The 21,417-nt window shown below is 43.1% G+C and overlaps 1 protein-coding gene across 1 annotated transcript in view; it reads right to left on the bottom strand.

The window, feature by feature from the left end:
* Window positions 1–8,938: 8,938 nt before the first annotated feature.
* Clmp (CXADR like membrane protein) overlaps window positions 8,939–21,417 on the bottom strand; it is a 111,877-nt gene continuing 99,398 nt past the window's right edge. The window contains exons 4-7 of the mRNA XM_035443591.1: window positions 21,091–21,258; window positions 18,827–18,949; window positions 13,133–13,274; window positions 8,939–12,167 (exon numbers count right to left, since the gene is read on the bottom strand). Of these exons, the coding sequence (XP_035299482.1) occupies window positions 11,867–12,167; window positions 13,133–13,274; window positions 18,827–18,949; window positions 21,091–21,258 (734 nt within the window). The 3' untranslated portion in view covers window positions 8,939–11,866. The remainder of the gene's footprint in view (window positions 12,168–13,132; window positions 13,275–18,826; window positions 18,950–21,090; window positions 21,259–21,417) is intronic.

The following is a 21,417-nucleotide window of genomic DNA, read 5'->3' as shown; positions in this document are numbered from 1 at the left end:
TGGGGTCTTTCAGAAGATTGCTGATGGAGAGGAAGTCTGTAGCAGGCAACTGCTGGTAAATAAGCCATGCTCCAGTGGATAACACCCTCCACACCTCGACCACAAAGACAGCCTTGATTAAGTCCAGTGGATCCCAAAGTAAATCAAAAGACGTGAAAGTGGGATGGAGACAGAGTTTCTCCGTGAAACAGTCTTGGCTATCCTGGAACTCACTCTGTAGACCAAGCTGGCCTCAAATTCACAGAAATCGACCTGCCTCTGCCTCCTCCTGGGGTTAAAGGTGGGCACTACTACCTGTGGGATGGGGAATTTTGTTGTTGCTTTTTTTTTTTTTTTTTTTTTTTTTCAAGACAGGTTTTCTCTGTGGCTTTAGAAGCTGTCCTGGAACTAGCTCTTGTAGAACAGGCTGGTCTCGAAATCACGGAGATTCAACCCGCCTGCCTCTGCCTCCAGATGAGTGCTGGGATTAAAGGCGTGCGCCACCACCACCCAGTTAAATAAATCTTTTTTAAAAGCCCCCTCCCAGGGCTGGAGAGATGGCTCAGAGGTTAAGAGCACTGACTGGTCTTCCAGAGGTCCTGAGTTCAGTTCCCATCAACCACATGGTGGCTCACAACCATCCGTTATGAGATCTGGTGCCCTTTTCTGGTGTGCAGATATACATGGAAGCAGAATGTTGTATACATAATAAATAAATAAAATCTTAAAAAAAAAAAAGTCCCCTCCCAGCTGGGTGTTAGTGGTGCACACCTTTAATCCCAGTGTTTGGGAGGCAAAGGAATGCGGATCTCTGTGAATTCAAGGCCAGCCTGGTCTCCAGAGCGAGTGTCCCAGTGCCAGGATAGGCTCCATAGCTACACAGAGAAACCCTGTCTCAAAAAAAAAAAAAAAATTACTGTGTGTCTTATATGTGAATATATGTCACCTGTGTGTGGGTGCCCACAGAAGTCAGAAGAGGGTGTCAAATCCCCTGAGATTAGAGTTCTGTTAGGTGGAGATGAACCTCCTGACATGTGTATTGGGAACTGAACAACAATGCTTTTCTTTCAGAAAAGCAGCAATCACAATGAACCAGCCAGCCAGCCCAGACTGGGGATTTGTTGAATGAGATATCAATTGGTTGGGGTGGGGGTAGGGCTGCCAAAGAGATAAGAGTGGGTGAGAGGGGCTGCTCCTTCACCATTAGGTCTTGCTGAGCCTGCTGAGGAGTTACCCTGAGCAGGGCCCACCCTCCCAAACTGAAGAGATTGATGGATAAGAAGTTATCTTTGGTCGGGCGTTGGTGGTGCACGCCTTTAATTCCAGCACTCAGGAGGCAAAGGAAGGTGGATCTTTGAGTTTGAGACCAGTCTGGTCTACAAAAGCTAGTTCCAGGACAGCCTCCAAAGCCACAGAGAAATTCTGTCTCGAAAAAACAAAAACAAAAAAAAGTTATTGAAGTTAAATGGTGGCAGACATGTCCAAGGAATACTACGGTGCTTTGATCCCTTTATGAGTCTTGTGACTGATGAGTGTGTGGGGATGGCAAACTAGTGGGCAACAGAATAACATCAGAATGGTGGGCATAGGAGGAAAGAGCATCATCATGTATGAAGCCTTGGAAAGAATCTAAACAATGGCTGTTCAGCACAGGAGTCCACGTCTCTCCCCAAAGGGCCTGTTTGACTGTGATGTAGAACTGGGTCATGTTTTCATATGAAACTTTGCTAAGTAAACTTTTGATATTCAAAGGGGGCCAGGGCATGAAGGGACCAGTGTGACCAGAATGCATTATATATGTCTGGAGCTTCTGTCCTAATGACTGTTAAGTTCCAGTCTCAAGGAGATAGGTTATGATATCTGACACCCTCCTCTGAGCTCCGAAAGCTAACTGGAGCACACTCATGCACATATGCCACACCATTTACATACACACATGTAGTTTTTAGATGGCAGAACACTTAACCTCAGCTTCTGGTTGCTCAAAATGTACTCTAGGATTTGAACTGTGGGGTGTTTTTTTATGATTTTTATTTTTTATTATGTATAAAGGGTTCTGTCTACATGTATGCAGAAGAGGGTGCCAGATCTCATTACAGATGGTTGTGAGCCACTATATGGTAGCTGGGAATTGAACTCAGGACCTCTGGAAGGAAGTGCAACCAATGCTCTTAACCGCTGAGCCATCTCTCTGGCCCTGAACTGTGTTTTTACTATCTATTAAAAGCACAAAGGGCCAGCTGGATGGCTCAGTGGGTAAAGTGCTTGCCAAGTAAACATGAATGCATGAGTTTGATTCTTGGAAGTCACATAAAGGAAGGAAGAACAAACTGATCCTACAGAGTGGCACCCTGACCTCCACCTGCACACCATGGCATAAGTGCCCCTCCCCTGTAAAAAATAAAGTGAAGACAAAACATAAGCAGAAAATACAATGAATGTTGTTTCTTTGCTTCTAGCTGCTCAGGGTTTCAAACAGCAAATTTACTTATTAAAGATCTGAAATTAACTAAGCATAGCGATGCAGCCCTACAACCCCAGCACTCAGGAGGTGGAGACCGGAAAACTGATCATTCTAGGCCAACAGGGTGCTTGTTCACATCTGTAATCCCAGCAATCAGGAGGCAGAGGTCTAAGGATCATTTCAAGTCTGAGGTCAACCAGATCCACAGAGTGAGACCCTCTGTCCTGGTTCACTTTCTATTGTTATGTTAAAATCCATGACCAGGGCTGGAGAGATGGCTCAGAGGTTAAGAGCACTTAACTTCCTGAGGTCCTGAGTTCAATTCCCAGCAACCACATGGTGGCTCACAGCCATCCGTTATGAGAACTGATGCCCTCTTCTGGTGTGCAGATATACATGGAAGCAGACTGTTGTATACATAATAGATAAATAAAATCTTAAAAAAAAAAAAAAAAACCATGACCAAAAGCAGTACCAGAGGAAAGGGGTTATTTCCTCACATAGCTTATAGTCCATCAACCAGAAGAAACTCAAGGCAGGAATCTGGAGGCAGGACTGAAGCAGAGACCAGAGGAATACTGCTTACTGGCTTGCTCTTTGTGGCCTGGTTGGTTTTGTGTTTTTGTTTTGTTTTTCTTTTAGAAACCTGGATCGCCTGCCCAGGGGTGGTACCACACCCAGAGAAGTCTGGAGCCTCTCATATCAATTATTAATCAAGAAAATGTCTATTGTCAGTGGTGGTACATACCTTCAATCCCAGTACTTGGAAGGTGGAGAGGATCTCTGTGAGTTCCAGGCCAGCCTGGTCTACAGAGTAAGTTTTAAGGACAGCCAAGGCTACACAGAGAAACCCTATCTGGAAAAAGGGGGGGGGGTAGGCGGGAGGGAGGGAGGGGAGGGAAGGAAGGAAGTGAGGGAGGGAGAGAGGGAGGAAGGAAGGAAGGAAGGAAGGAAGGAAGATGTCCCACAGATTTGTCTACTGACTGATCTGATGGAATTAATTTCTCAGTTGACATCCCCACTTCTCAGATGACTCTAGCTTGTGTTAAGCTGACAACAAAAACAATGGAACAACAACAACAACAACAAAAAACCCAAAATGAACCAGTGCACCTTTTCTTAAAAAAAAAAATTCAAAGTTTGGGTGCTTGGGGTTCTGACTAGATATAGTAATGATTTATATTGTTGTGTGCCTGCCACTTGCTTAGGACTATTTTAAGTAGGTGGCACACACTATTCATTTAATTTTCATTACACAGTCAGGTAAGGGAGCACATGTTGCACTCAAAATGTAGAAAGAAGCAAGAGGATCATTAGCTAATAGTGAGACCCAGCCTCAAGAAGAACAACAGAAAATTCCTCCCAAAGCTTTTTGTTGTTGTCTTTTGTTTTTTGAGACCAGCTTTTTCTGTGTAATAGTCCTGGCTGTCCTTGAACTAGCTCCCTAGATGAAGTTGGCCTCAAACTCAAGATCCACTTGCCTCCTGAGTGCTAAAATAAAGAGCATGTGCTACCACAGCCCGGCCCCAAATCTTTGTTTTGTTTTTGGTTTTTTTGAGACGGGATTTCTCTGCATTGCTTTGGAACTTGCTCTGTAGACCAGGCTGACTTTGAACTCGCAGAGATCCTCCTGCCTCTGCCTCCCGAGTGCTGGGATTAAAGGCATGCATGCGCCACCCACCCCCGACTTCCATGTCTTCCTGACTTGGATCCTTTTAGCTCTGCTTCCTCCAGAGGGAACGCCCTTCTGTAAGCTTTGTCTTTTCTCCTGAAGCCTGCTGAGGTCACCAAAGCAGCCAGCACACAAGACCACTGTGGCTGCATTCCATGGCATCCCAGGCAGTTCACTTCCTGGAGGCAGGAAAGGGCTCTGCACCAGGCCCTGTTTCTTGGGTTTCCTCTTTTCTTCTGGAGAGGAATGAAGTAGAAGAGCATGCTTTCCTGGAATCAGGAATTTAACTCAGTCTGGCTGAAGTATCTGACTTTCTAAAACATTTCGTTTTGCACTATCTAAAATCCCAGCATTGATAGGAAAGGTAAATAAATCACATTTAAATGAAGATTGGACTGTGTGGCTTCCAGAGCCTCTCAGAATTCTGGAGTCTATGAGATGTTAGCCCCGGAATGCCTTATCATTATGGCGCACACAGTCCTGTTTTGGAGAGCAGTATCGGGGAACATGGACTTTGGAGTTACATCAGAATTGAAATTCCAGGCATTTTCTGGTGTGGTGATATAGAGATAATTTTAGCCCCTGTCTCTTTCTGTTCAGAGTCTTACCATGTTGGCTTGGTACTTAGTATGTAGCCCATGGTGGTCTCAAACTCATAGCAATCCTCCTGTCTCGGCCTCCTGAGTTCTCTGATTACAAATGTGTATAACACTCGAACCTTCTGTTTCTCTTCCTACAGTACAAAGCCTTCAGAGCTTTAAAGGGTAAATAAAACAGGTAGGACTTTACTATTAAAAAAAAAAAAAAAAAGAACTACATAGTGTGGGAGCGTCTAAGAAAAAAATTTTCTTAACACAGAATCTCCCTATTTAAGCTGGCCTGGAACTACGTGTAGTCCCAAATGGCCTAGACCTCACAAACATCCACAAGCCTCCATCTCCCTAGAATTAAAGATGTGTGCTTTGGGACCTAGTTTAAAGTATGTATTTAGGGCCGGGAGTTGTAGCACACGCTTTTTTGTTTGTTTGTTTGTTTGTTTGTTTTTCGAAACAGGGTTTTTCTGTGGCTTTGGAGGCTGTCCTGGAACTAGCTCTTGTAGACCAGGCTGGCACACCCTTTTAATATAACAGCCGGGCGGTGGTGGCGCACGCCTTTAATCCCAGCACTTGGGAGGCAGAGGCAGGCGGATCTCTGTGAGTCGGAGACCAGCCTGGTCTACAAGAGCTAGTTCCAGGACAGCCTCCAAAGCCACAGAAAAACCCTGTCTCGAAAAACCAAAAAAAAAAAAAAGACAAACAACAACAACAGCAAAGATTGTTCAGCTGGGCATGGTGGCTCCTGTGTGCAATCCCAAAACTGGGGAGGCAGAGGCAAAAAGTTTGCTATGAGCCTGAGACCAACCTAGAATTGAGGCTCTCCATCTTGCTTTAGAGGGAAAAAAAAGTGAAAAGGGAGAGAGAGAGAGAGATGAGAAAGAGAGAGAATGATTATTCAGGATCCAAGAATGGTGAACTTTCATGCAAATTCCATCAAAAACAGACCCTCTTGGAACCAGTTTCATGACTAAAAACTACAGTATGTGGCCTGATTGCCCAAGACTTGAATGTGTTTACTGCATTCCTTTAGGCAAATTGAAACCAGATTGATCCAAACTGATATTAGTATTTTGCTTTTCTAACTGTAGCAAAGTATAAATTACTTCACTTAAACATGAAGATATCCATATGAGTCATCCTAACATAATTTTCTCTCATTATACTACACAGAAGAAATTAAGGAAAACAAATATTTATCCACACTGAACATTAAAACCAGACTGCTGTGTAACTGTAGAATTGTGCTGGTAACTCTTACAACAGGCTTTGTGTGTGGGACAAGGACCCAGTACACACTTGTGTCTCCTTATGTGATTCGAATGTCAGCTGTTTTACACAGACTTTGTTGTTTTGTTTTTGGTTTGAAACAGGATCTCACTACATAGCTTTCGCTGGCCCGGAACTCCCTCTGTAGACCAGGCTGACCTCAGCTTACAGGTCACAGCTTCCTCTGCCTCCTGAGTGCTGGAATTAAAGCTGCAGGGTACCACCTTGTGCTCAGCTTGTTTTAGTCAGCCAAGGCTGTGCATGACAAGTATGTAGACATCAGGACAGCTTTGTCACACACACTTTTTTTTTTTTTTTTTAAGAGTGTCTCACTATATAGCCTTGGCTGGCCTGAAATTCATTATGAAGAGCAGGCTAACTTCTGTCTTTCTATCTATACATGAGTTCCAAAGATTGAACTCAGGCTGGCTTATGTTTTGGTTTTTCGAGACAGGATTTCTCTGTGTAGCCTTGGTTGTTCTGGAACTCACTCTGTAGATCATGCTGGCCTTGAACTTAAAGAGGTGTGTGCCACAGCCACCTGGCCCTGAACTCAGGTTGTTAAGCTTGCAAGGTTACCAAAGGAGCCACTTTTGCCTACCTAAGTCTATCCATAATATCTCATTTTTAATGAAATTTTATTTATTTATTTATTTATTTATTTATTTATTTATTTTTAATGTGCATTGGTGTTTTGCCTTGTGTGTCAGGTCCCCTGGAACTACAGACAGTTGTGAGCTGCCATGTAGGTGCTAGGAATTGAGCCAGCAGGGTCTTCTGGAAGATCAGTCAATGCTCTTAAGCACTGAAACCCTGTCTCAGAAGAAAAAAAAAAAAACCAAAAAACCAAAAAACCAAAAAACCCCCAATATGTATAATTATTATTATCAACTTAATTTCGGTGTGTTCAAAGATACTCTATGCTCAACATTCTTCACCCCCAGGATCACTTTATACTGCATAAGTGATCTTCATTGTGTAACATAAAGGAAGTCGGGATGAGAAAGCAAACAGAAGGAAGGCAAAGTCCATGGTTTGGGGTAAAGTTATAAGGATTTTAGGGATTTTAAGAAGAGCAGTTAGTCAAGACCTGTCAGTTCTGATGGAACACAATGGTGTATGACTGGGTGCCCTGTATTAATATTCTTGAGATGCTCAGGCTGTATTGCTCAGACTGTTACTTGTAATCCTCCTGCCTCAGCCTCCCGAGTGCTAGAATTCCATGTCTGTTACCACACTGACATGCTGTGTTTAAATTTGAGCTCTGTGACTGACTTAAACTCTCTGTGTTTTCTTTTTCTTATTTACTTTTATTTTGTTTTTCTAGACAGGGTTTCTCTGTACAGCCCTGCCTGTCCTACAACTCATTCCGTAGATCAGGTTGACTTTAAACTCACAGAGATCTGTCTGCCTCTGCCTCCTGAGAGCTCAGATTAAAGGCATGTGTCACCATCTCTCAGCCTTCTTATTTGTTTTTTAATTTTATTTACTTTTATGTGTATCTGTGTGCATTTGCCTGAGAGTACATGTACCATATACATACAGAAGCCTGAGGAGGTCAGAAAAGAGCATTGGATCCCCTAGAACTGGAGTTACAATTGTGAGCCAGCACGTGAGTGCTGGGAACCACTCCAGTCCTCTGCCAAAGCAGCAGTGCTTTTAACTGCTGAGCCCTCTTTCCAACACCTAGTATTCTTATTTGTAAAACGAGAATGCACCAGTTGGTGGTGGTGCACGACTTTAATCCCAGCATTTGGGAGGTAGAGACAGGTGGATCTTGATGAACTTAAGGGCAGCCTTAAATTCACTACAGAGTGAGTTCCAGGACAGCCAGTGTGGTTACACAGAGAAACCCTGTTTCAAAAAACACAACAAAACAAAATAATAAATAAAATGAGAATGGAAACATCTTTTTATAGAGTTAATATGAGAATGAAGTTGAGATAAAATGTATAATATATTTAGAGGTTTGGGGTCAGGGAAGGAAAAAGCTAACTGTAGTGCCTGTTGCTGGGCGTTGGTGGCGCATGCCTTTAATCCCAGCACTCGGGAGGCAGAGGCAGGCGGATCTCTGTCTCCAGAACTAGTGCCAGGATAGGCTCCAAAGCTACACAGAGAAACCCTGTCTCGACAAACAAAGACAAACAAAAAAACAAATAAACAAAACAAACAGTGCCTGTTACATGATGTTTCAGTAAATGATAGCTACTTCTATTGTTTTCTCTCTCTCTCTCTCTCTCTCTCTCTCTCTCTCTCTCTCTCTCTCTCTCTTTTGGGGGGGGTTTCTAGACAGGGCTTCCTGTATTGCTTTGGCGCCTGTCCTGAAACTCTCTTTGTAGACCAGGTTGGTTTCGAACTCACAGAGATCTGGCTGCCTCTGCCTCCCGAGTGCTGGGATTAAAGGCATGTGCCACTACCTCCTGGAGTTCTCTCTCTTTCTAAAACAAGGTTCATGTATGCCAGGCTGGGAGAACTTGAACTTATCCCTCCAGCTGAGGGGTAAGATTGCAGGGATGTACCACCAGCCTGTGTGGAAGTCTGTGAAGTTGTTTCCAGATTTCTGTGATTCTCAGGGGTTTCTTATCTTTTCACATCCCTTGGTTGGTACTTAGCCTGGGCACAAAGTATTTGCTTCACAATTATTATTTGTTGATTTTGACAAAGTCCTTACGAGCAGCTGCCTCTGTGCCACTTATATTCAACATCTTGCCCTGAGAGGGAAAAAAAAAGTACTTCATATACTGATGAACCTGCCCGCTTTAACTACTTGTTAGCTTTAATTAATTTGGCCATGATGATTTAGATCAGTGGTCTTTCACCTGGAATCTTTGGCGTTAACAATAACCTCGTGACTGAACTCAGTCACTAATAGATCATATTTGGCTTGAGTTCTGCCCTTTTGGCAGCAAGGTAAAAATACATTTCCAGTGCAGGTTACATGAGCCCCAGCCTCTCCTACAGTGCTGTCTTCCCTTATTTATTTTTTCATTGCTAATACAAATGGAGTTACAATCAGTAACTGCTTTTGTGACACGTACCATCCCATTTACAAGGCAACAAAGCAGATTGACACATAAACAGCTTAACACCAGAAATGAAGCAAACTATAAATATCTTTTGGAACAGAATTCTGAAATGCTTTGCGTACAACATAACATAACAACAAAAACACCCATTTTACTATTTTACAGATTTACGTTTGGCTTATATATTTTATTGAAATGGTTACTCTTTGAATGTCCACATTCTTCCATCTGCATTTTCTTCTTACAAGCTTTTTTTTTTTTTTTTTTTTTTTTGCTTCTGTCCATCAGTTTTTGTTTTTTTGTTTTTTTCTTTACTGTTTGTTTCACATTAAAGACTCAGTCAGCTTGGTTTGCAATGTCAGTGGAATAAGGTGGCTCTCACTTTATCTTCAACCCACACTCTGTCTTATTGAAACCTGAATGTCTGATTCAAATGGAAGGGAGTCTGCCATTGCTATGACTTCAGTGCCTTATCTCTCAGAATTCTCAGCTCCTCGTACAATCTGTTTGTGTATATGCTGTAGTTTTCCACTGGGAATTGAATCTCAAAGGATTTTGGTTATTCAATGGCATTAGTCCCCCATAACACACTTAAATAACTGGGATTTCCTTTTCAGACAAAGGGGTCTGATTCCTGCTCTGAAAGCATGGACAGGAAGCCTGATGCTCAAAGCCAGGAAACAGTGAGAAAATTGCTAGTGACCCAGCTGCAGCCTTCATTGTAAGCTTGTTTGGCTCAGGGACTCCAGGAAGGAGAATTCTCAGAATTACATAGCAGAAGAGACATGTTGCCTGGATACCATCCTCCAGGAAGAATAAAAATGTAGTCAGAGTAAAGGGCTTAAAAAAAAAAAAAAATCCTACAATGAGATAAGAGTTAGTATAAGAAGCATTTCAAATATGCCAATTTTCTCAAATGAACAGACATTCGTTTTATTCCCCCAATGTCTCTTATTTCTACCTCTCTCAAAGAAGACAAAACTCAGGTTAGGATCGTCACTTTAGCATGCATGAAGCCCACCCAAACAAACCCGGACAAATTAACACAAGCATCATTTCCCAGGCACTTTAGAAGGAAATGTATGTATATTCTTCGAGGGTACTCTTATTCGAGCTTAACGTAGGAATAAAAAGCCAGAGAAATGGGGCAATATTGAGCATCACCCTTTCCCCTGCCAGCATCTGAGAGCCACTCCAGAGACTGCTTCATCATGGTAGCTGCTGCTTCCTTTTTCCTCTAGCCTTTGCCCTGGTCAACAAAAGGAAATACTTTGCTCCACCCACCATGACCTGGTGACTTTGCCTTGTGCCTTGAAGGGCTAATTTAGGTTTAGCAGCTATGCTGGAGGTACCCTTCTCAAAATTGTTGAAAAGGCAAGTTACTTAGCGGGGACTGGCTGCTTTTTGTTTTTTGTTTTTTGTTTTTTTTCTTTTTAAATTTCTTGGGCACCTTTCTTCTCCCATGTATGAGTTTTGCTGGTGAATTCTTTCTCCTAACTCTTTCCTAAATGCCAACAACAAAAAAAGACATTAGTGGAACCCTCTCCCTCCACCCACTTGTTTTTCTCACCACCTGCTTGCTAATGGTAGTTTGTGTTCCTTCCAGCCCACAGCTACACTTTTCTGGGAGGCTAAGACTGGGAAGAAAGACATTGTGGTTCAGCCTCTCAGTGGAGAATAATGGGGCACAGATTTTCAAAGGCTTTAGGAAATGATCTCTGAAAATTTAAGGTCTAGAATCACCAAAGGTCCTATATTCACATCCTTCTGAAATGAAAGAAACAGGAATCTCCACGTTTGGGCCAGTATTAAATGTCCCTTGACCTACTCAGGGAAAGGTCTAATTTCCCTCTCTATTCCAATCGGTCTTGAAATTCTGGTTTCACGTGTTCTCCAAAAGAGGAGCAGGAAGTGATGTGCAAGGCAGTCTTCCCACTTCCTTAAGAGACTTTCTCTAGAGGATTCTTTCCCCAGGGACATTCTTTAAGTGACATGTAGTGAATATTTGTCTCTTCTAGAAAAATCCAGAAGAGCAGTCTTTAGGGGCGTCAGATTTGAGTAATGACCCACAACTGCCCCATGATATATTTTTGATGTCTGATAGCAGTCCTCTCAAGATCAAAATGCAAAGTTCTTCACAGAATCATGCCCCATCTTGGTTGGACTCTTTTCTTAGTTATTATTTTTAGGGTTCCACAGAAATAGGAAGGTTGGTTGTAAATAAGGAAAGTGAAACGGAATCATTTTTCTCTGTCTCCCACTATTTCAGATCCTCCCCAAATTAATGTTCAAACCTTATGATCCATGAAGTCAAGTCAATGTAGAAAAAAATTGTGTTTCCTTTGTTTTTTTTCTTAATGTGAGTTTCTTAGAAGCAGTTGTCCCAGTACATGTTGCAGAGAGGTGTAATATAAGGCTGTGGGTTTCTGTTTTGACTATCTGAATAATCACACTAATCCAATACATTTGCAGAAATGAATAGAAAATTGATCTATGAGATTCCCATTTCTTCTTGACTCTGGGTGACTTGCAACATTCCTAGGTAAGATGTTTCAGGTGTATGCAACCTCACCTCTCCCTTATTTTCACCACAAGTCCTGGTCGGCAAAATAGGTTTGGGCCTCTCCTTCCCTCCACCTCTGCTCTGAAGGCACAGTGAGGTGCCTTTTTAGAGATGACCAGCCTACATCCTTTGCTTGGTGTCCTATAAGGAAGGTGAGCATCAGAACTTGCCCGTGCCATGTTGGCAGCTACTTAAGTGAGTTCTTATCTGGCTGAGGGGCTTGTGTGGCTGGTGAAGGAGCTCCGGTGGCTAGGCTGAGATCCTGACTTCTGGAAAAGCGCAAGTCAAGTCCACTGTGATTCAGACAGTTTGGAAGGCTTTGCTCTGGCTGGGGATTGTGCTGAGTGTGGTTTCTGCTTTGGTCAGGGTCGTGTGGTGCACTTTCTTTGGTTCAGAACCTCTTGCTTCTGGTCCTATTAGGCTGTACGCCTGGGTGGCTAGCCCTTGCTGGGGCGCTGCTTCACTGGATAGTGTCCTCTGGCTTCTGGAGGCGCTGTTCCCTGTGGAGCGGGTGGAGGAAGAGCCAGATCGTGAGCTCCTGGAGCCAGAGGAAGAGGAGCTAGGCTTCACAAGGCGGGCTCTGGGGGCTTCTGCGTCTTCTCTGGGAGGGAAAAAGGAACAGAAAGGAAAGATAAACTTTAGTACTGCCACGGGTGTGATGATTCTCACTAAAGTTACTTCCTCCTGAGATTTTTTTTTTCTTCAATAAATTCCTCAAGCCAAAAACCTTGGAAGGCAGCCAGTTAAGGAACTAAGCATTTCCTTGTTTTGTAAGACTTAATGCTCAGTTTAGGAAGATGTTTGTTGTGTGACAGCCAGAGGTCCAGCCAGTTGCACCAGAAGGGTATGGCCCCAACATGAGATGGTCTGGATAGAATTGTCTTGATTTGCAGTCTATGTACTTAAATCCTTTCATGTCCTGTAGGCTATACCTTTATTATATACCCCTTTTAAGTGGGAATGAATCAGAAGTAAAGTTGAGAATTATGCTGCTTGATTGTTAGCTTGACTCAAGGTAGAGTCACCTGGAAAGAGGGGGGCTCAACGGCAAAATCATCTGTCAGACTGGCCTTTTGGCAAGTCTGTAGGGCATTTTCTAGATTAATGACTGATGTCAGAGAGCACAGCTCACTGTGGGTGGGGCCACCCTCGGTGGATGAAGCTAATTATGTAAGAAAGCAGGCTGAGCAAGCAATGAGGAGCAAGCCAGTAAGCACCCTCTCTATCACAGCCTCTGCTTCAGTTACCAACCCCAGGATCTCGCCTTGAGTTCCAGCCCTGACTTTCCTTTGTACTGGACTGTGGCTGTAAGGGGAAGTAAACCCTTTTCTCCCCACACTGCTGCTATTGGTCATGATGTTTATCACAGCAACAGAAAACAAGCCAGAATAAGGACAGTTTCTCAATAAAGTGAGTCACACCTTCTATCCCTGGACTGTAATTTCCTACCTGCCAGAATAGCCCTTTGAAGAGATCCACAGTGCGGAGGGAATGAGCAATTTTTATATTGACTGGTTACTATGCAACTGACCTGGAAAGGGGTTTCGGAGAAGTAGGGAAGCTTACCGAATCTCATTGGGTCTCTCCTCCTCCTCATATCTCTCCTTGCTTTTCCTGCGGATTAGCAGCCATATCAAGAGGAAAATGAGCAGAGCTCCAGCCACTATGCCCGTCACTGCTCCTGCTACCATGCCGATGCTTTGCACATCTGTTTTCTCAGAAGCACAGACAGAAGTAAAGTCAAACATAAGCTAGGAGATGCATGGACTCTCAAGACAGAAGCACTGGACAGGACAGCTTCTAGCACCACACTCCATGACCCTCCTGTTATGTGGCTGTGCCTTTCCATATTCTCCCCTCCCCCTTCCAGGGTTTCACAGTGTAGCCCTGGCTGTCCTAGAAGTGGCTCTTCAGACCAGGTTGGCCTGGAACTCACAGAGAGCCACCTGCCTCTGCCTCCCGAGTGCTGGGATTAAAGACATGTGCCACCACCGCCGCCTGTTTCTTTTCCATATTCTTGCAAACTGTAGTTACTGAAGACAGAAAGGGTGGGTAAGTTATTGTGTCCTGTTTAAAAACATTTCAACTCTAGCTCTGCCCACACCCCTTTCTCTAACTTCCCCTTTCTACTGGTAAAATAAAATAGAATATAACCTACATCATACAATACTGAGTGTGATTGATTACTTGTAGCTTTCAAACTCAGAATGCAAGGTAAATTTAATTTTCATATTAGTAATATAAATGCTCTCATTTAAATATGAAATTTGCTAAATATGTATTATTAAGCGCCTACCTTAAGCCAGGCAGTTCTAGGTGTGATACAGATCGATAAAAGTTTTTATGTTGGTGTATTTGCACTCAAGAAAAGGGAAAAATAAACAAAGAAGTAGATACAAATAATTTTAGACAGTGAATATGAGAGCAAAAGCGGATGTCTGGCAATTTGGAGGGAGAACAGAGGAACACAGTTTCAGTTTGGGCAAGCAGGACTCTGATGAAGTGGTGTTTGAGTTGAAATACAAATGACAGGACTACCTTATGGTGAACTAGACATAGAGAACTCCAGGCAGAAGGTATAGTGGGTGTGATGAATGTGAATCCATCTGGAGAACAGCGAGCAAGGGAAAGAGCAGGGAGATGAAGTCACAGAGACAGGAAGGGACCAGCTCCCATGGGGCCTAATGGGCCATACAATCATTTTATTATAGAAGCAATAGAAGAGTTACATGGTTCAAGTTACACTTAAGAAAGCACACTATAGCAGTTTGAGTGAAAATGGAGGGCTTCAAGGAAAGGAAAGAAAGTAAGGTTATGAGTTAGGATGCTTCTAACTGTGCAAACTGGAGATGATGGTGAGTGTGCTAGGCTGAACTTAATGGGTTTAGAAGCAGGTACAAGGGTACCGCTTCAATTTGGAAAGTGTTGTCAACTCTTCTGAAAGTGCTGTTTACTCTTCTGCTTATCTTTATAAACTAAATGGCCTCTTACTAGAAAAATTTACCTTTTATCAATTTCCCCCTGAGAGAGGGTCTTGGGTGGCCTGGAATTCACTGTGTAAACCAGGCTGTTCTCATCCTTACTGAAACCCTCCCACCTCTGCTTCCCCAGTGCTGGGGAAGTTAATGGTGTACACCACTACACCTGGCCAAAAAAAAAAAAAAAAAAAAAAGTGTTTTGAAGAAATTGGAGTTTAGATATCTCTAGGTTCTTAAAAGGCTGGGTTTTATCTAATTTTATCATTACATTTTATTTATTTATTTCATACGCCTGTGTGCCTTTGTAAGTGTATGCAGAGGTCAGAGGACACCTGCATGAATCTCTTCTCTCTCTCCATCATGTGATTTCTTGCAATCAAATTAAAATCATCAGGCTAGGCAGTAAACACCTACTGCCGAGTCATCCCATTGGCTTTTGGGGTTTATTTCATGTGAACAAATTCAGCTCAATAATGTTCTTTTCCTTATGGTCCCACCACCAATAACAATCTGAATGAATTATCTACTAACAATTTAAAGTTGTTTCTTACTTTTTCTACAATTAAAATAATATTTTATTAATTTCCATGTTTGTTTACATACTTTTGGAATAATTCCAAAGGGTAAATTCACAGAATGTTGCTGGATACAATGGAATCTATTTTTCTGTCTAATTTTTTTTAAGATTAATTTATTATGTATAGTGTTCTGCCTGCATGTATCCCTGTAGGCCAGAAGAGGGCACCAGACTACATTACAGATGGTTGGGAGCCACCATATGGTTGCTGGCAATTGACTCAGGACCTCTGGAAGAAACGGGCAGTGCTCTTAACCCCTGAGCCATCTCTCCTGACCCCTTTTCTGTCTACATTTAAATGGAATGAATAACTGGCATGGTGGCACATGCCTATAATTCCAGAATTTTGGAGGCAAAGGCAGGAGAACTTCTGTGGCATTGAAGCTATATAGGAAGTCTATTGAAGCCATGGGTTGCACAGTGAGCCCTGTCTCAGTAATAACTAATATATATTAATAAAACACATTAATAGAATGGATTAGTAATTGTGGCATACCTGCACAACAAAACACTACATAATAACAAGAATGCCCAGTTGGTGGAAAACACCGCAATTTTAGCATTTTGGGACTTGTGGCTGGAGGAATGCCCAAGTTTGAAGCTAGTGTGGTTTTCTAGCAAGTTCAAGGCCAACATCAGGTACATAGTGACGGTGATGGTGCACACCTTTAATCCCAGCACTTGGGAGGCAGAGACAGGTAGATCTCTCTGAGCTCAAGACCAGCCTGGTCTACAGAGCTAGCTCCAGGACAGCCAGGGTGTTACACAGAGAAACTGTCAAAAAAAAAAAAAAAAAAAAAAGTACTTGGGTTCCCCTCCCCATTTATTTCTTTATGTAAACATTTTGTTTTGTTTTGTTTTGTTTTGTTTTATGATAGGGTTTCTCTGTGTAGCCTTGGCTGTCCTGGAACTCACTGTAGCCCTGGCTGCCCTTGAACTCCCAGAGATCTTGCCTCTGCCTTCAGAGTACTGCATTAAAGGATGTGTCACCATCGCCAGGCTAAAAAATGACTTTTGAGTAATTGTTTCATGTAGCCTAGACTGGCCTCAAATTCTTTATGTAAGAGAATGACATTGGACTCCTGATCTTTTCCACCTCCACTTCCAAGGTATTCAGATGACAGGGCTGGCTAAAGAACCATTTTATTGCTGTTATTGCTGTTGTTGCAATACATGACCTTTCTGAGAACTGGTATTATTATTTGTGTGTGTGTGTGTGTGTGTGTGTGTGTGTGTGTGTGTGTGTGTGTGTATGTGTGTGTGTATGTGTGTGTGTGTGTGTGCTTGAGACAGGGCCTTGGGTTTATAGCCCTGACTGACTTTGAGTCCAGGATCCTCCCGACTGCTGAGATTATAGGTACCCAGCTGGCACTATTTATTTATTTATTTATTTATTTATTTATTTATTTATTTATTTATTTATTTTCACTGACATGATAGCCTCAAATAAAAAAGGTGGACCTTCATGCAGGAGGCAGAAGCAGTTGGATATCTTTGAGTTCGAGGGCAGCCTGGTCTACAGAGGCAGTTCCAGGACAGGCTTCAAAGCTACAGAGAAACCCTGTCTCACCAGGCGTTGGTGGTGCACGCCTTTAATCCCAGCACTTGGGAGGCAGAGGCAGGAGGATCTCTGTGAGTTCGAGGCCAGCCTGGTCTCCAGAGTGAGTGCCAGGATAGGCTCCAAAGCTACACAGAGAAACCCTGTCTCAAAGAAACATACCCTCCCCCACCTGGCCTAAAAAGGTGGACTTCAATTGATATGACGCGCTGCTTGTAGTTTTTCTGTGAAGACCTTGTTAAATTTCTAAGATAACTGATACTTGGAAGAATAGAAGTCCACTTCCTGACCCTTTGTAACCCTGTGACAATTTACAGACCTCTGTGCAGCAGGAAGAGATGTGATTCCTACTTGGGTTAAACAGGTGATCCCAGAGATCACAGCCTGTGATTTTGTAGAACGTTAACTATTTTGCTGCCTACCCCAGCGATCTTCACAATCTCCCAGTTAAAGTGTCTTTGACCCTAATCTAAGGTTTCAAACTGCTCTTTGGACCAGTTGCAACATCTTAGCAGCTCCTCCTTTAACTAGTAAAGTAGTTTGTGTGTGTGTGTGGTGGGGGTGGGTGGGTATGCACGTGCCACTGTATCCTCGTGTGGAGGTCATAGGACAACTAGAGGGAGTTGGTTCTTTCCACCATGTCAGTCCTGGGCACAGAACTCAGGCTTGGTGCCAAGAGCCTTTATCTGCTGAACACTCTTGGCAGCCCATGCTCACTTCCAGTAAATAAAATACACATCTGAGGCTTTGTTTCTACAGAATCCCTGCACTTCTCAGTTCTCAAGTCTCTAGATCTCGAACTTTAGGCCAGCCAGCAGCCACAGGGAGCCATTGTAGAGGGCTAGCCTCCAGCATCCAGGGCTTCTTCTGATGGATGCAGCACAGATGACACACTATGCAACCTCTCCTGAGGAGACAGTGAGCCCGAATTCCTAGCCAGGCCACTCTTGAATTTCTGACTTACAGAAACTGAGAGTCAGAAGTTTTAAGTCACTAAATTTAGGGTAATTTGTTCTGTAGAAATAGATATAAGTATTCAGGTTGGTTTTATTTTGTAACTTGGTTTATGATTACCTCCCCCCCCCCCCCAAGGGTTGGTAATCCCCAAGATGAAAGTGCTGCTACTATACCATTGAAGATATTTTGGCAGGATGTAATTTTTATGGTTTATAAGCCTTAGAGCTGATTAAGACTGTTGATTGCTTTTCTCTTTTGTCACATTTATTTATTTATTGTTTTGATGTAGGGTCTCACTATGTAGCCCTGGCTGTCCTGGGGCTCATTATGTAGACCAGGCTGGCCTCAGACTCAGAGATCCTCCTGCCTCTGCCTCAAGTGTTGGGATTAAAGGAGTGCACCATCACACCTGGCTCTTTCCTTTCCTTTTAAAAAATGTTATTGTCAGTGGGTGATGGTGGTGCAGGCCTTTAATCCCAGCACTCAAGAGGCAGAGGCAGATGGATCTATGTGAGTTCAAGGCCAGCCTGAGCTACAGAGCTAGTTCCAGAACAGCCAAGGCTACGAAGAGAAACCCTTCTCAGAAAACCAAAAAAAAAAAAAAAAAAAAAAGTTATTAAGTGGCCCAAGCTAGCATCAAATCCACTATCCTCCTGTAATAGCTTCCCTGGTGCTAGGATTGCAGGGTACATCAAAACAAGTGACCTACTTTTTTGTTTTGATATTGGTTTTTTGAGACAGGTTCTTTTGTAGCCCTGATTGCCTCTAAACTTCTTGCCTGTAGTGGGGGGATGACCTTGAACTCCAGATTATCCTGTCTTCACTTAAACTCGGGAATTGTGTGTGCGTGTGAATCTCTAACCTCACCCTAGCTACCTATGCTATGCAAGTGCTAGTCCACTGAGCCAGATTCCCAGCTTCATAGTTCAGAGAGCTGGCTAATTTACATTGGCAACCATACAGCCAGTCAAAATCATGTTCCTCTGGAAATAAAGACTTTGACCTCGTGATTAAAACATTTTATACTAAATTGTAATATAACAATAAAAATTTTAAATGAAACAAACAAACAAACAAAAAATCCCCTTTGGAAAGTCGGGGGTTTAGCTCTGTGGTAGAAAGCTGTCTAGCACGCCCAAGGTACTGGGTTTATCTCCATTCTAAAAGAAAGGCAACCCCGAGATACTCACACTGTACAGTCACTCGTACCATACAGCTTTCTTTTCCAGCCTCGTTGCCTGCTGTGCACTGGTAGAGACCAGAGGAGGCCATGGTGAGATTCTGCAGCAGCACTCGCCCAGGGTTGTTGTAATCTATACAAGAAGAAAGCAGGATGGTCAGTCTCCCCCATGACTGTGTTGTGTATCATTGACCTATGATGTCAAATGGTTTAATGGGATGAATGACAGAAAAGATCCTGTTTTGAAACATGGAAAATGGGTAAATATTATTTTAAATTGTTGTGCATCCTCAAGAGTTACCAAGGAGCTATGCGTTGGTGGTGCACGCCTTTAATCCCAGCAATTGGGAGGCAGAGGCAGGCGGATCTCTGTGAGTTTGAGACCACAGAGTTAGATTGCCTCTAAACGTCTTGCCTATAGTGGGGGATGACCTTGAACTCCAGATTATCCTGTCTTCACCTAAACTCGGGAATTGTGTGTGCATGTGAATCTCTAACCTCACCCTCACTCACTCTGGTCTACAGAGTGCCAGGATAGGCTCCAAAGGTACACAGAGAAACCCTGTCTCGAAAAACCAAAAAAAAAAAAAAAAAAAAAAGTTACCAACAACTGGAAATGAAGGGCCTGATGACTATTTGAGAGACTGAAGCAGGGGAATCACCCATTCATTGATGGTCTTTTGTTTGTTTGTTTTTCAAGACAGTGTTTCTCTGTGTAGTTTTGTAGACTAGGCTGGCCTCGAACTCACAGAGATCCTCCTACCTCTGCTTCCTGAGTGCTGGGAGTAAAGGCATGCCACCACTGCCCAGCAGCCCATTCATGGTCTAACAAGCTATAGAGTGAGCAACTTCTGGACAACTTCCTAGGATTCTGGGGATGGGGAGGGCAGGCAGGGAGTATGTACTAGGTCCAATCCTCAGTGCAGAGCCAAGAGAAAAAAAAGATGAGAACATTCAATGAATACTAAACTGATTCATTTAGATAGAGTAGTTTAAGTGGTCTATCCTCCCACTTTCATATTTATGACATTTGAAGAAAGAAGTAGGGTTTTGTTGTTGTTCAAGTTTACAGATGAAGAAATAAAATTCAAGCGGTTTGACAATAACCCAGTCATGTTGGCAAGTTCCTATAACCCTAGCAATTGGTTGACAGAGACAGTATAATCCAGAGTTCAAGACCACCTTTGGCTATGTAGCAAGTTCTATGCCAACCTTTATGACACACCTTGTCTGAAAAAACAAACAATAATAGCAAGAAAGGTTCACACTGGACATGGTGGTAGCATATGCTTGTAATCCTGGCACCTAAGGGGTTGAGGCTGAAGGATCAGTTGTTCAAGACCAGCTTGGTCTTGAACATAAAACCCTACATAAAACCCTACATCTGATCTTGGCCAAAGGTTGAGAGTAGGCCTGTGCTGGTTAGTTTTTGATTATCACTTTGACACACCTGGGAAAAGGGAACCCTAACTGATTACATTGGGCTCTAGGTGTGTCTGTGAAAGATTGTCTTTTATTTATTTATACTATTTATTTTATTTTATGTACATTGGTGTTTTGCCTGCATGAATGTCTTTATGAGGGTATTGTATTCCCTGGAACAAGAGTTACAGACAGTTGTGAGCTGCCATGTGGGTGCTGGGAATTGAATCCCGGGTCCTCTGGAAGAGCAGTCAGTGCTCTTAACCACTGACCCATCTCCAACCCCGAAAGATTGTCTTGATTGATGGCTGATGTGGGAAGAAGGCCTGGGACACTACAGGTGGCACCATCCCTAGGTGGGAGGGCCCAGGTTGTGTAAGAAAGCTAGCTGAGCATACATAGAGAGAGAGAGCAAGTAGTTAAGTCGTATTCCTAACTCTAACCTGACCCTAACCCATTAACAGTTCCTGCTTGCAGGCTCTTGTCTTGACTTCCTGCTGACTTCTCAAAGATGGACTGTGACCTGGGAGTGTAAGATAACACAAACCCTTCCCTCTCCCGGCTGCTTTTGGTCATAATGTTTTATCACAACACCAGAAAAGCAATCTACGACAGGATGCTATGCTATATGAGGCCCCGCCTCAAAAAACAACAAACAAACAAACAAACAAGCAAAAAACAAAAACCCCAAATCAAACCAAACCAGAGCGAACAAACCAATGACAGTCACACAAAAAGGAGATTCCTCAGCCTGGTCAAGGGCATCTGGCGAACTGCTGGCCCGGCAGATTTGGAAGTCATGGACACTGTATTATATTTTTGGCCCCAAGGACTGACAGGAAGATGACTTACCAATTCTAGATCTGGGTGGCAGGTGTTCATCCTCTCCCTCCTTCTCCCGGATTCGCTGCCAATAATACACAATGGGCTTAGTTCCAGAGGCCGACTCACACTGCAGGGTCAGGTCGCTGCCCTCTGTCAGCTCTCCTTCCAGCTCACACTTGGGCTTGGATGGTTTCACTGGCAAAAATAAATAAATAAATAAAAAATTAAAAAATGCGATTATTCCGAGATTCTCCTAGTGGTAGATTCAGTGGAAGAACTACAACCTGTCCAGCTGTTTATTCAGCCACCCATCTTGCCCACTTTGGCTCAGTTTTGAGTTGAAACTCATCTAGC

This window comes from Cricetulus griseus, chromosome 4 (assembly GCF_003668045.3).
Source record: "Cricetulus griseus strain 17A/GY chromosome 4, alternate assembly CriGri-PICRH-1.0, whole genome shotgun sequence".
NCBI lineage: Eukaryota > Metazoa > Chordata > Mammalia > Rodentia > Cricetidae > Cricetulus > Cricetulus griseus.
This window is presented reverse-complemented; position numbering and strand designations above follow the sequence as displayed.